This window comes from Diaphorina citri, unplaced genomic scaffold (genome assembly GCF_000475195.1).
Source record: "Diaphorina citri unplaced genomic scaffold, Diaci psyllid genome assembly version 1.1 scaffold639, whole genome shotgun sequence".
NCBI classification, from domain to species: domain Eukaryota; kingdom Metazoa; phylum Arthropoda; class Insecta; order Hemiptera; family Psyllidae; genus Diaphorina; species Diaphorina citri.
The window spans coordinates 1-13,420 of record NW_007378072.1 but is presented as its reverse complement, the minus strand read 5'-3'; the positions used below and the strand labels follow the sequence as shown (position 1 = coordinate 13,420).

Below are 13,420 nucleotides of genomic sequence, written 5' to 3'. Positions count from 1 at the left end.
CGTTTTCGAGATATTTTGTTTACAGACAGACAGACAGACAGACACACAGACACACCCACGGACCAATGGCTGAAACTTTGGATTTAGGCTCTAGGGACCTCAAAACGTGTTTTGGCACTAAAAACTGACCATCGAAATTTTGACCCGATTACATTACTTTCCTTCCTATAGGATAAGGAAAGTAAAAATGAGTTTTTTGCTATGTTTTTGTTTTTAATTAATTTCTGAATTAATTAAGATACCTACCTACATCAAAAAATTTCAGTCAAAATTAATTTCCCCTTCAAAAATGTAAAATAACCGTGATCTATTCAAAAAGAATTTAAATTTACGCGCGTTTCTAACATGGAAATTTCATTTTCGTAATACGAAATTACGAAAAAAAATCCCCATGTTCAAGCCAAAACATCGTGTTTTGGTTTGAACTCCGATCCCCGTGTTCAAAACCCCATAATGTGTGTCATGCGCAGAAACCAAAACTCGTCGAGCATCGTAACGATCCCCAAAAAAAAATGCGTTGCGAAATCTGTCTATTAGGTAGGTAACTATGTACTGACTACTCTCAATACCTACTGATGTGATCTTCTTCCCCTATGGTCTATTCCCTTGTATTTACATGGGTTAAGAATAATGGAACCTTGCAAGATATCAGTGACCAGCTGCAAGATATTGTCAACACAGCTACCAACTGTATAAACTCTACTAGCTGATTTGTGAAAACCACTAGTTGAATTCTCAACAGAGGAATGGGAAAAACAACGTACTGCTTCGGAGGTGTAGTGGTTAACGCGTTGGACTTCGAATCTAGAGGTTGGTGGTTCGAGATCTCAAGTCTTGTTATACACGGTATGGACATGCTATCATACATACCTCTTGGAGCTAGCTTTGTAAGCCCAAGTTCGCGGGTTCAATTCCCGCTCGGGGCGGATTTTATCGAATTGTCCTGAAGATAGCAGCTCGTGTAGGGTGAGGTTGTAGGCGGTCACTCGTCCAAGTACTAACCACGTTGATCGTTGCTTAACTTCAGCATAATACGAAATTCGTACAGAATTTTACTCTTGCTATTTGCCAAAAAATATTTAATATGATTAATATTATTATTTTTATTTATTTTATATATTACTGTGTATATAGGTGTTTTTCTTTATATTGAGGATAGGTACCTACATATTATTATTATTATTATTATTATTATTATGTGAAAATAACTTATGGACAAAAATGATCGCAGGACATGAGTTCCAATTTTCTTCTATCACAAGTCAGATGATGGTAACAGCACTCGACAGTAAAACACTGATTTCACCCTCCTTTTACACTTGAGTGTACAACCCGTACACGAACGTAAAAATGACGGCCCGGGCAGACATAGCTGGTAGGCTGTCTAGTAGTAGTGTTTTGCAAGCGCTTAAGCAGGTTATCTGATCGTGATTGCGCGGTGTTTTTCTCAAGATGCTGGTATGCATATTACACTCATTTTGTTCAAGGGGAAGTACACCTATTTTTCTTCTTTTTTACTTGCGTCTTTTTTTTTTTCTCAGTACAATAATAAAATATACTTACGGCTAATAGCTACATCAAGATTTTAAGCAAATAAAATAAATAAACAGTGTACCTAATTTTCCATCACGAGTCAGATGGTAATAGCACTCGAAGGTAAAACAAACACTAATTTCACCCTACTTTTACACTTGGGTGAAAATCCGTAAACGACGATAAAGATTACGAAGGCCGTCTAAAAGCAGTGTTTTACGAGGGTTTAAGCAGGTTTATTTATTTTTCCATCACAAGTCAGATGGTAACAGCAGGTTACCATACAAACCTCACGCGTCTAATGTAGCAGTTGTTGAATTGCTACAAAATAAAAACGGCGGTGAAATACTCCTCAACTGACCTTCTTCGTCTTATCCCGTGTACAGACGGGGGTCGACGTTTTTCATCAGCCTCTCAATCAACCCTAACTAGGGTGATTGCTGAAAAAAAGAAAACAAAAACGTACAATTTTTTACTCACCATTTGCGAGGTGTCGAGAGATATAATCGTTCTCAATTCGTTCTCGGGACATGCTACGGCCCCGGTCACATTGGTACCTCCACCAAACGGTATGATCACCAGATTGTGATCGTGTGCCACTTGTACCACCTTCTCCACGTCCTCCGTGGATTCTGTAATACACCAATATCGAGTTCCTATGAAAATTGCCTGGCTGAGGGACAATTTACTGATTAACCACCAGATTGTGATCGTGTGCCACTTGTACCACCTTCTCCACGTCCTCCGTGGATTCTGAAATACACCAATATCGAGTTCCTATGAAAATTGCCTGGCTGAGGGACAATTTACTGATTAAACAGGTATCAGACCAGCCTAGTCTCGCCGGGGGACTTTAAACAGGGAGCATGCCAGCCTGAATTTCCCTTGCTAATGAATTAGCGAAGGTTGAGTGCGAAGGGCATCCACTCATCAAATTTTGTAGCCAAAATCAAATGTCAACCCAAAAGCGATCACCCTAGGGCTGATTTTGAGGGCTGACGAAAAACGCCAACCCCGTCTAAATACGAGAAAAGGCGAAGAAGAAGAAGAAGAAGAAGAAGAAGAAGAAGAAGAAGAAGAAGAAGAAGAAGAAGAAGAAGAAGAGTTTCTATTCTATTATGAATAGAACAGAGTGCGTCGCTGCGTCCACAACGGAGAACCGACCATCGACCCTTGCCTTGCCTAGTACCGACCCAAGAGAAAAAAAAAAACTATGTATTCTAATGATTAGAAGTGTCCTCAACGGAGCCTTGACCGTAGTACTGACCCTCGCAGAAAAGCAATAAATTCTGTCTAAAAGTACAAAGAATTAAACATACAAAAAGAAAGGAAAAGTTAAGGGAAGAGGGAGAGGGGTTTAATCCACTTCTTCCATCCTAGAAGCATCCTCAGCTTCTCCTTCAGCCACAGGAATATCTCCCGCCTTGACATCATCACCAGTAGCTACTTCATCCTCATCCTCTATACCCAGACCTAGCTTTATCATGCGATGTATACGAGCAGCATGGACTTGGGGTTCCTCCAGAGTGAATCCAGATGACAGGACTATGTATTCTAATGATTAGAAGTGTCCTCAACGGAGCCTTGACCGTAGTACTGACCCTCGCAGAAAAGCAATAAATTGAGCTGAGTATTTTTTCCTGCGATGGTCTCGCGAGGCTCTATGGTCTACGGTCGTCGCGTCGTTGTGGCCGCGTCTTGATTATTATTTTCTTCTTTCTTCTTAGAGGTTTGATAAAGGGAACTTTAACTGTCAAGATCTTAGCAGTTATAGCTCCCTCTATCAAACCTCTTGAAAAAAAAATATATAGCTATAAGACCTTAGCAGTTATAGCTCTCTCTATCAAACTCATGTGTGTTTCTATTCTATGTAGTACATACCTGGCCACATGACCACATCCGGCATTCGTTTCATAATTGACGTATATTTCAGCTGATAGATCTCGGTGTTGGTTTGACCATGTGAGCGGTAGAGCCTGTCTTCTCCCTCCGTGGACAAACTAACACCTGTGTCCTCGAGAAGGGACAGGACAGCTGTAAGGAGACAAAAAAAAAAAAAAAAAAAAAAAATTGGTGGGAAGTACAAAAATTCAATTTTTATTTTCCGTTCTAATGAAAGCGTTCAAATATGTGTGACGTCGGACTTTACGCAGTGGGTTTCTACCTTTACCTACATTCTGCAGATACCTATTCTAATATACACACGTACATAGGAAAGTAGGTGTAAATTTACATCTCTGTAGAGAAGTACTCATCAGTTTGTAGGTAATAATAATATTGTGATAAATAATGACAATATTAAAATAGGGCGTGATTATTGCCTAAGGCAATCTCTGCCATCAAACCCTTACAACTACCACTTAGTAGTGTCTTGAGAGTTACACATATACAAAAAAAAAATAGGGAGGAGAAGGAAGAAGAAGAAGAAGGAGGAGAAGAAGAAGAAGAAGAAGAAGAAGAAGGAGGAGAAGAAGAAGAAGAAGAAGAAGAAGAAGAAGAAGAAGAAGAAGAGAGTGAACCTACAAAGTATCATTTGCTTCATTGATTTTCAAGGTACATAGGGTAGGTACATAGGAAAAATGTACTAAAGCTAGGTAGTGTAAGTACATAACACCTCTGGTGTAGGTAGTTAGGTACATAACACCTCTGGAGGGCTAGATTATACGGGCAGTGTCCCATTTGCTTCATTGATTTTCAAGGTACATAGGGTAGGTACATAGGAAAAATGTACTAAAGCTAGGTAGTGTAAGTGTAAGTACATAACACCTCTGGTGTAGGTAGTTAGGTACATAACACCTCTGGACCCATGTACATTCTATAGGTACTTCAGTAAGTACTTGTGTCTAGATATCTAGGTTCCGTTGATAGCTGTTATCAAGTTTGTTTGCAGTACTAACCGAGATTTTAAACGCCGCTACACGTTGGTCTGGTCCCAATAAGATACCTCTGGACCCATGTACATTCTATAGGTACTTCAGTAGGTACTTGTGTTTAGATATCTAGGTTTCGTTGATAGCCGTTATCAAGTTTGTTTGCAGTACTAACCGAGATTTTAAACGCCGCTACACGTTAGTCTGGTCCGAATAAGAAGCCCCTTTTAACGGTTCTTGATAGTTTGTGTTTTTCTTGATTTAGATAAATTTCCGATTTCAAATATTTGATAGGTAAAATTGATAATGTCCTGGGATAGGAGATTTTTTTCAAGAGGTTTGATAGAGGGAACTGTAGCTGCTACGGCCTTATCATGCCGAAAGCGAAGAGAGAAGGAAGACAGGATACGAGAAAGCCAGTCGTTCCGAGAACGAACCTTATCTGTTTAGGATAAAATCTGCCGCGGAAATCGAACCCGCGACCTAGCGCTTACAAGGCAGACGCACTACTCTCCCAGCTAACTATAGCTAACAAACAAAAAGGCAAGTCGGGATTTGAAAAAGTTAAATTCCAAAAAAGCACATCCTTTAAAACTCGTAATGAATTATGTACTTCTTTTTTTAAAGAAATTGAAAAATCTCCCACTTGTGAAATCTCGTTAAAATCTCATAGCCGGTAAAATCCCACAAAAAGCCCACTCTGAGGCTTCATAGGTATAAAGGCCACAGCCCCAAAAGGCGGGTTAAGCTAATACGAATCTAGGAATCCTGTTAAAAGGCATATTACAGTGACACCCGCCGAGAATTCGACTACTATTATTTACTATTAAATGATATACCATAAAAGGAAAAGGCTTTATCTATTTTTACATTATCAATTTTACCTATCAAATATTTGAAATCGGAAATTTATCTAAATCAAGAAAAACACAAACTATCAAGAACCGTTAAACGGGGCTTCTTATTGGGACCAGACCAACGTGTAGCGGCGTTTAAAATCTCGGTTAGTACTGCAAACAAACTTGATAACAGCTATCAACGGAACCTAGATATCTAGACACAAGTACCTACTGAAGTACCTATAGAATGTACATGGGTCCAGAGGTGTTATGTACCTAACTACCTACACCAGAGGTGTTATGTACTTACACTACCTAGCTTTAGTACATTTTTCCTATGTACCTACCCTATGTACCTTGAAAATCAATGAAGCAAATGATACTTTGTAGGTTCACTCTCTTCTTCTTCTTCTTCTTCTTCTTCTTCTTCTTCTTCTTCTTCCTCTTTTACTTTCTATTATTTTTTTCTTCTTCTTCTCCTTCTTCTTCTTCCTTCTCCTCCCTCTTTTTTTTTTGTATATGTGTAACTCTCAAGACACTACTAAGTGGTAGTTGTAAGGGTTTGATGGCAGAGATTGCCTTAGGCAATAATCACGCCCTATTTTAATATTGTCATTATTTATCACAATATTATTATTACCTACAAACTGATGAGTACTTCTCTACAGAGATGTAAATTTACACCTACTTTCCTATGTACGTGTGTATATTAGAATAGGTATCTGCAGAATGTAGGTAAAGGTAGAAACCCACTGCGTAAAGTCCGACGTCACACATATTTGAACGCTTTCATTAGAACGGAAAATAAAAATTGAATTTTTGTACTTTTACAGTTATTTTTTCGGAGTTTTGACCTCAGATTTGGATTTTTCCCCACTTTTTACATAGGAATCGACCATTTATTTATAATTTTTACCCATTTGCAACTGCTCCATTAATTTTAAATATACAAGGTGTCAAAATATCAGAAAACAAATGGAATACAAAACTCGACTTTTTTACTTGTCTTGAAAACTTGAAGTTCTTTTTTACTTTCTATTATACTAGGTAGTACCTATCTATTTAAACTTTAGGATAAAGTTAGCCCGGGCCAGAAATTTAACCACGTTAAGGCCTACCTATTCCCACTTTTCCTTCGAAAAAAAGCGTGTCGTGAGTCACTACGCAGGGTGTTCCCAGGAACACTCTCATTTTTATTTACATTGCCTACGAGATTCGGAAAAATTGGATAAAACTTCTAAGTGGGAACAACCTTCCATTTCATGTAACTTTTTTTTTGACACCCATTATACTCGCGATTTATTTATAATCCCGCGCCCCTTATCTCTACAACGTACACAGACGTAGTACACCAAGTGCCCTCACTAACCTAGGTAACCTACTTACATTCGTTTGATGAGTAGATATCAGAACAATTTGCCCATATAGATAGCGAAATAAAAAATTAATAAGGGACCGCCTTTTAATAGTGATAATAATAATATAGTAGAACATCGATTATTTCAACTGTAATTGAGACCGGGGGTAGTTGAAATGATCCAGGTTGAAATGTTCACTTTCTATGATCTTTTCCTCTAATAAGATAGGACTGATAGGATATCCTTTGCAATATAGAAAAAAAACAATGGATTTTGGAGTTGAAATAATAGAGAGTTGAAATAATCGATGTTCTACAGTGAATAATGATAATAATATAGTAGAACATCGATTATTTCAACTGTAATTGGGACCGGGGGTAGTTGAAATGATCCAGGTTGAAATGTTCACTTTCTATGATCTTTTCCTCTGATAAGATAGGATATCCTTTGCAATATAGAAAAAAAACAATGGATTTTGGAGTTGAAATAATAGAGAGTTGAAATAATCGATGTTCTACTGTGCTAGTAATAATAATCAGAACAATTCGCTCAACAGATAGCGAAATAAAAAATTTATGAGGGACCGCCTTTGAATAATAATATTTCTTTATTAATAGTAATAATAATGATTTTTTATTAATAGTGTTTAATAAAGATTCATCAGACCGTGAAGGCACGTGTGTTCTATTAACGATAGTGATGTCTCAGATTTGATGCCTGGGGTCAGAGACCTTCGCAAAACCTACATATCTATTTAAGTACCTACTCGTGTTCAGTATACCTACATAAGTAGTAGGTACCTAGAATTAATATGGGATGCTATACACTGCCCCAACAAAGCGTGGCATTACTTCAAGGTAATACCTACCATCTATTAAGTACCTACTTGTCCGGCTAGGGGACGTTAAACAGAGAACTAGTGTCTAACTGTGGGACTATAAACAGGGAGGAGAACAGAGTTGTATTCGATTATGTGGCTTTTAAGTACGTCATCATACGAAAAAAAAACTGGGGGCACGGTTGGTCCAGTGGTAACGCGCTTGCTTGCCATGCAGAAGGTCCAGGGTTCGAATCCCACCATCGACAAAAATTTGTACTCGTATTTCGATTGCAAATATTTCAACGGGTTACTTTCTGGTGTTCTCGTGTTGACCCAGCACCTATAAATGGGAAGTATTGTGTCTCTTCTCGCCCATCTGATGAGAGATGAGAGGCATACTACGGGATGGGCATGCTACGACACAGACCACATGCGTCTAATGTAGCAGTTGTTCCATTGCTACAAAATAAAAAATAAATAATAATAATAATAATAATAATAATATAATAATAATAATAATAATAATAATAATAATAATAATAATAAATAATAATAATAATAATAATAAATAATATGTGGTACCTATCCTCAATATAAAGAAAAACACCTATATACACAGTAATATATAAAATAAATAAAAATAATAATATTAATCATATTAAATATTTTTTGGCAAATAGCAAGAGAGTAAAATTTTCTGTACGAATTTCGTATTATGCTGAAGTTTAAGCAACGATCAACGTGGTTAGTACTTGGACGAGTGACCGCCTACAACCTCACCCTACACGAGCTGCTATCTTCAGGACAATTCGATAAAATCCGCCCCGAGCGGGAATTGAACCCGCGAACCTTGGGCTTACAAAGCTAGCTCCAAGAGGTATGTATGATAGCATGTCCATACCCGTGTATAACAAGACTTGAGATCTCGAACCACCAACCTCTAGATTCGAAGTCCAACGCGTTAACCACTACACCTCCGAAGCAGTACGTTGTTTTTTCCCATTCCTCTGTTGAGAATTCAACTAGTGGTTTTCACAAATCAGCTAGTAGAGTTTATACAGTTGGTAGCTGTGTTGACAATATCTTGCAGCTGGTCACTGATATCTTGCAAGGTTCCATTATTCTTAACAAGCGATGTCCAGTCTGATATGGGAAGTTCGTCCAGATCACACTCCGTTTCTGCATCATCAATACCTGGAGATAAAATCATCATAAGACTTTTACCTCATCGGGGGAGGGGGGGGGGGTAATCATTGCTTGCTTCTGTGGAATCTTTAATCCACAAAAGGCCCCTGGGTAGCAATTTCATCATGTCATACACTGAGAGAATGACCTAATGGCCAAGATCCCGACATTTGAAAACGACTTTTACCTCATGAATTATTGAGGGCATATTTCAAGCTCTTTGACTCTGCCAGGAATCAAACCTAGAACCTCCAGTGTGCAAGCCTAGAGTGAAGAAAAGGAGGAGGAAGAGGAGAGGAATAAATCTTAAATGACTGAGGAAGGGTTTCACCAACCTACTTTTTAGCCCCTGACTGCCCCGTTAGCTTAACAGCCTTGTTAAGCCTATAAAATTCAAATGGAACTTAACAGGCTGTTAGCTTAACATGCCTTCTATGGGCTGAAAAAATATTGATGAAATCCATCCTAAGTTGAAATAAATCACCAAATCTCACCTTGTGTGAAAACCCATCCTCTCTGCACTCTTATAGCATCTTCACAGACAATTCTCACTGTTCTGCATACACCAGAGTAATGCTGTTGAAACCATGCCAGATCAGACTTCCTTCTCATATCACTGACTATCCACACAGGCTTGCCATTGGCTGGGGAGAGAAAATTAACAGCCATTAGGAGAGATGGTTGTCAGAAGTCATGTCAGTGGAAACTTGCTACCTTTATAGCTGTCACAAATGAGCATTGACACAAAATGGAACCTTTTTTTTTCCTTGTTGTGGCTTATGAATAATTACTGAGATGGTTAGTTCAGTGGCAATATGCTTGCTTCCAATGCAGGAGGTCTTGGGTTTGATGCCCATCATCAAGAAAAAGTTAAGGAACTAAATGGGAATGGAATTTTATTTGGTTTAAAAGATGAGTGTTTCTCAACAATTTTTTTTTTTGCAATGAAACAAATTTTGGGCCTGGTGCACTGCCTTGCACTCAGATTTTTGTGTCTCTTCTAGCCTATCAGATGAACGGATTCTACTCTGCATATCTGGTTGCTGACAAAGTGACAGTGACATCCAAGCACAATGATGATGAGCAATACATCTGGGAGTCTTCAGCCGGAGGATCCTTCACTATTAAACCCGACAACTCTCAACCTCTTGGCAGAGTGTGTCTCTTCTAGCCCATCAGATGAAGGACAAGGGACTCATCAGATGGACAAAGACCACATTAGTCTAATGTAGCAGTTTTTTCATTGCTACAAAATAAAAACAGCAGTGAAACATCATTTTTATTTTTAATTATTTATTATTATTATTATTTTTTTTAATTACAAAATTTTCTTTCAATGGTTATCCCATCAAGCTCCTGGTAGAGAAGGAAAGAGAAAAGGAACTGAGTGAGGATGAGGAGGAAGAGAAGAAGGAAGAAGAGAAAGAGGAAGACAAAACTCCCAAACTAGAAGATGAAGGTGAAGATGCAGATGCTGATAAACCAGAGAAGGAAAGGAAAAAGAAGACAATCAAGGAAAAGTACACAGAGGATGAAGAACTAAACAAAACCAAACCTCTTTGGACAAGAAACCCAGATGATATTAGTCAGGAGGAATATGGAGAATTCTATAAGAGTTTAACCAATGACTGGGAAGAACATCTAGCTGTCAAACATTTCTCTGTTGAAGGACAACTTGAATTCAAAGCACTCCTGTTTACACCCAAGCGAGCACCATTTGATCTGTTTGAAAACAAAAAGAAGAAGAACAACATCAAGTTATACGTAAGACGTGTGTTCATCATGGATAACTGTGAAGATCTGATCCCAGAGTATCTGAACTTTATCCGTGGTGTTGTGGATAGTGAAGATCTACCTCTGAACATCTCAAGAGAAATGTTACAGCAGAACAAAATCCTCAAGGTGATCCGCAAGAATCTGGTGAAGAAATGTTTGGAACTGTTTGAAGAACTTTCAGAAGATTCTGAGAACTACAAGAAATTCTACGAACAATTCTCCAAGAACTTGAAGCTTGGTATTCATGAGGATAGTCAAAACAGAAAGAAGCTGTCAGACCTCCTGAGATACCAAACCTCTGCCAGTGGGGATGAAGTGGCCTCGTTGAAAGACTATGTGGCTCGGATGAAGGAAAATCAGAAGCAGATCTATTACATTACCGGAGAGACAAAGGATCAAGTGGCCAACTCTTCGTTTGTTGAGAGAGTGAAGAAGCGAGGCTTTGAGGTGATCTACATGACAGAACCCATTGATGAGTATGTTGTACAACAGTTGAAAGATTACGATGGTAAAACCCTGGTGTCTGTGACCAAGGAAGGCTTGGAGCTTCCTGAGGATGAAGAGGAGAAGAAGAAGAGAGAGGAGGACAAGGTGAAGTTTGAGAACCTGTGCAAGGTGATGAAGGATATCCTGGACAAGAAGGTGGAGAAGGTGATTGTGTCAAACCGTCTGGTAGACTCTCCCTGCTGTATTGTCACCTCTCAGTATGGCTGGACTGCTAACATGGAGCGTATCATGAAGGCACAAGCACTCAGAGACACGTCTACCATGGGCTACATGGCCGCTAAGAAACATCTCGAGATCAATCCCGACCATTCCATTGTGGAGACATTGCGACAGAAAGCAGATGCTGATAAGAACGATAAGGCTGTCAAGGATCTAGTCAATCTTCTCTTTGAAACCTCTCTCCTGTCATCTGGATTCACTCTGGAAGAACCCCAAGTCCATGCTGCTCGTATACATCGCATGATAAAGCTAGGTCTGGGTATAGAGGATGAGGATGAAGTAGCTACTGGTGATGATGTCAAGGCGGGAGATATTCCTGTGGCTGAAGGAGAAGCTGAGGATGCTTCTAGGATGGAAGAAGTGGATTAAACCCCTCTCCCTCTTCCCTTAACTTTTCCTTTCTTTTTGTATGTTTAATTCTTTGTACTTTTAGACAGATATGTTTAATATTGAACTCTAACGAATGTCCATAGGTACTGTAAAGACAATCATTAGTCATGTAAAATACACATGACGAATAATTGTCAACCTATGTATAAATTGTAGGCATTTCTAGGTAAAAGGTACCATCTACATATACAGAGAATAAAAAAAAAAAAACATCTTGTCAAGCTCTAAGTATAAGTATAGGTACACTATTTTTGTACACATTTTTTAATTAATAAGTAATTATTACTCAAGGTTATGAAAAAAAAAAAAACTTTTTAATATTATTGGAGTCTTATCTTATTATCAAAAACCCGGACATTTCCCAAATTTTCAAAAATCCCCCCGGACGCCGGACAAACATGTAAAAACCCGGACATGTCCGGGAAAACCCGGACGTCTGGAAACCCTATTTCTGTAGGGAAAACACTGGTATGCACTCAAATCCATGAGGTAGTTAGGCACAGATCCTTATATACTCAGTAGTCAGTACTAATGATTCACCATTAATAGATAAGTTGCGCTTACTTGGGTGATGTTTCATAGAGCAGGAAAAATGAGAACCAATGAAATTTTTCTTTTTCTTCTATGACTTCTAAATAGGTACCTACCGAGATAAATCGATTAAAAAAAGCCGGTAAATTGTGAACTTTGATGTCACAGCATACGCTCCCGTAGGCAATGACGTCACATCAAAATAATGTCCCGAGCAAAGCTCCCTTGCAGGCAATGCATCAATGTGTTTGTTTGCATATGTTTCTGCACAGTTCTTTCTGCTCCTCTGCTAGTGCACTTGCATAGTGGCGCTACCTAACGGACAAAAGAAAAACAACTGCGTAAAGTCTGACGTCACACATATTTGAGCTTTTAATTAGAACAGAAAACGAAAATTGAATTTTTGACCTTTTATAGTTATTTTTTGGGGGGTTTTGACCTCAGATTTGGATTTTCTTAACTTTTTACATGGGAATCAACCATTTATTTATAATTTTTACCCATTTGCAACTGCTCCATTTGTGAGTAGCCAGCCTAGTTACCTTGGAGGGTAGAGTGTCTGCCTTGTAAGTGCTAGTTCATGGGTTTGATTCCCACCTGGTGTGGATTTTATCCTGAATGGATAAGGCTTGGTATCAGAATGGCTGGTTTTCTCCTATACTGTCTTCCTTCTCTTTGATTTTGGGATGATAAAACCTTAGCAGTTACAGTTCCCTCTATCAATCCTTTTTTTTTTTTTTTTTTTTTTTAAAAAAAAAAAATAATTAATAGTCCCTTAACTTTTCCTTTCTTTTTGTATGTTTAATTCTTTGTTCTTTTAGACACATATGTTTAATATTGAACTCTACTCTAATTTTTACATCCAAATTAACTTTTTATGCTCCAAGTAACTCTAGCAAGAGAAACTATTATTTTTAAGGAAAATATTGATAAGTCCTTTGCCAAACTCTTTTCTTAACCTAAGTTGCCTCCCTTAATTATTTTTTAGACTTTTAGACTGATCTCATTATTTTGATTTTTTTTATTTCTCCCCACGTTTGTCATTCGTTTAAAATATTTTCCTATCTTGTTTGGTGATCTAATAAAAATTCCATTTGCTATTGCAATACAACATGTCCCAGTTATGCATCTCAGTTTTCTAGTGTTTCAATACTTCCTACGAACTCCAAGTTAACAATAATAAGGGGTTCAGGAACTTGGACTTGTCCTCAATCGACGACCGTGGACTATGTATAGACACAGCTTAAGAATAGAAAACGAAGATCATTTCCCCCTTTTTTATCTGTATCTATTGACCTTTCCCTATGCAAATACACGATTGTGGACATTTAAAATTCAATTAAAATCCTATGAATTTTAGTTTTTATTTTTGGATTATTATCGGTTTTTTTT

The 13,420-nt window shown here is 38.1% G+C and overlaps 3 protein-coding genes across 4 annotated transcripts in view; 1 reads left to right on the top strand and 2 right to left on the bottom strand.

Annotated features, from left to right (window-relative positions):
- Positions 1-3,788, bottom strand: part of LOC103510741 (alkyldihydroxyacetonephosphate synthase-like) — a 15,350-nt gene extending 11,562 nt beyond the window's left edge. Inside the window, exons 1-3 of the mRNA XM_017444706.2 lie at positions 3,767-3,788; positions 3,415-3,567; positions 2,014-2,165 (exon numbers count right to left, since the gene is read on the bottom strand). Of these exons, the coding sequence (XP_017300195.2) occupies positions 2,014-2,165; positions 3,415-3,567; positions 3,767-3,788 (327 nt within the window). The remainder of the gene's footprint in view (positions 1-2,013; positions 2,166-3,414; positions 3,568-3,766) is intronic.
- A 4,525-nt stretch (positions 3,789-8,313) lies between these two features.
- LOC103510739 (phosphomevalonate kinase) lies at positions 8,314-9,274 on the bottom strand. Its single transcript, XM_026824724.1, has 2 exons — positions 9,100-9,274; positions 8,314-8,614 (listed from the first exon to the last, which is right to left on the bottom strand). The coding sequence occupies exons 1-2, from the start codon at positions 9,272-9,274 to the stop codon at positions 8,460-8,462; spliced, it is 330 nt and encodes a 109-aa protein (XP_026680525.1). The 3' UTR covers positions 8,314-8,459.
- A 732-nt stretch (positions 9,275-10,006) lies between these two features.
- On the top strand, positions 10,007-13,373 carry LOC103510738 (heat shock protein 83-like). 2 transcript variants are annotated; one of them, XM_026824722.1, is made up of 2 exons: positions 10,007-11,504; positions 12,814-13,373. In XM_026824722.1, the coding sequence occupies exon 1, from the start codon at positions 10,388-10,390 to the stop codon at positions 11,474-11,476; it is 1,089 nt and encodes a 362-aa protein (XP_026680523.1). In that variant the 5' UTR covers positions 10,007-10,387; the 3' UTR covers positions 11,477-11,504; positions 12,814-13,373. The 2 variants fall into 2 exon arrangements, with proteins under 2 accessions (XP_026680523.1, XP_026680524.1); XM_026824723.1 differs by having other exon boundaries at positions 10,007-11,518; positions 12,828-13,373.
- Positions 13,374-13,420: the final 47 nt, after the last annotated feature.

Excerpts from the sequence above, each read along its gene's own strand:
- LOC103510739 (XM_026824724.1), bottom strand. The coding sequence starts at position 9,274 with ATGGCTGTTAATTTTCTCTCCCCAGCCAATGGCAAGCCTGTGTGGATA. Across the intron at positions 8,615-9,099 it reads AGGATGGGTTTTCACACAAG|GTATTGATGATGCAGAAACG; the intron begins GTGAGATTTGGT and ends TTTTATCTCCAG.
- LOC103510738 (XM_026824722.1), top strand. The coding sequence starts at position 10,388 with ATGGATAACTGTGAAGATCTGATCCCAGAGTATCTGAACTTTATCCGT.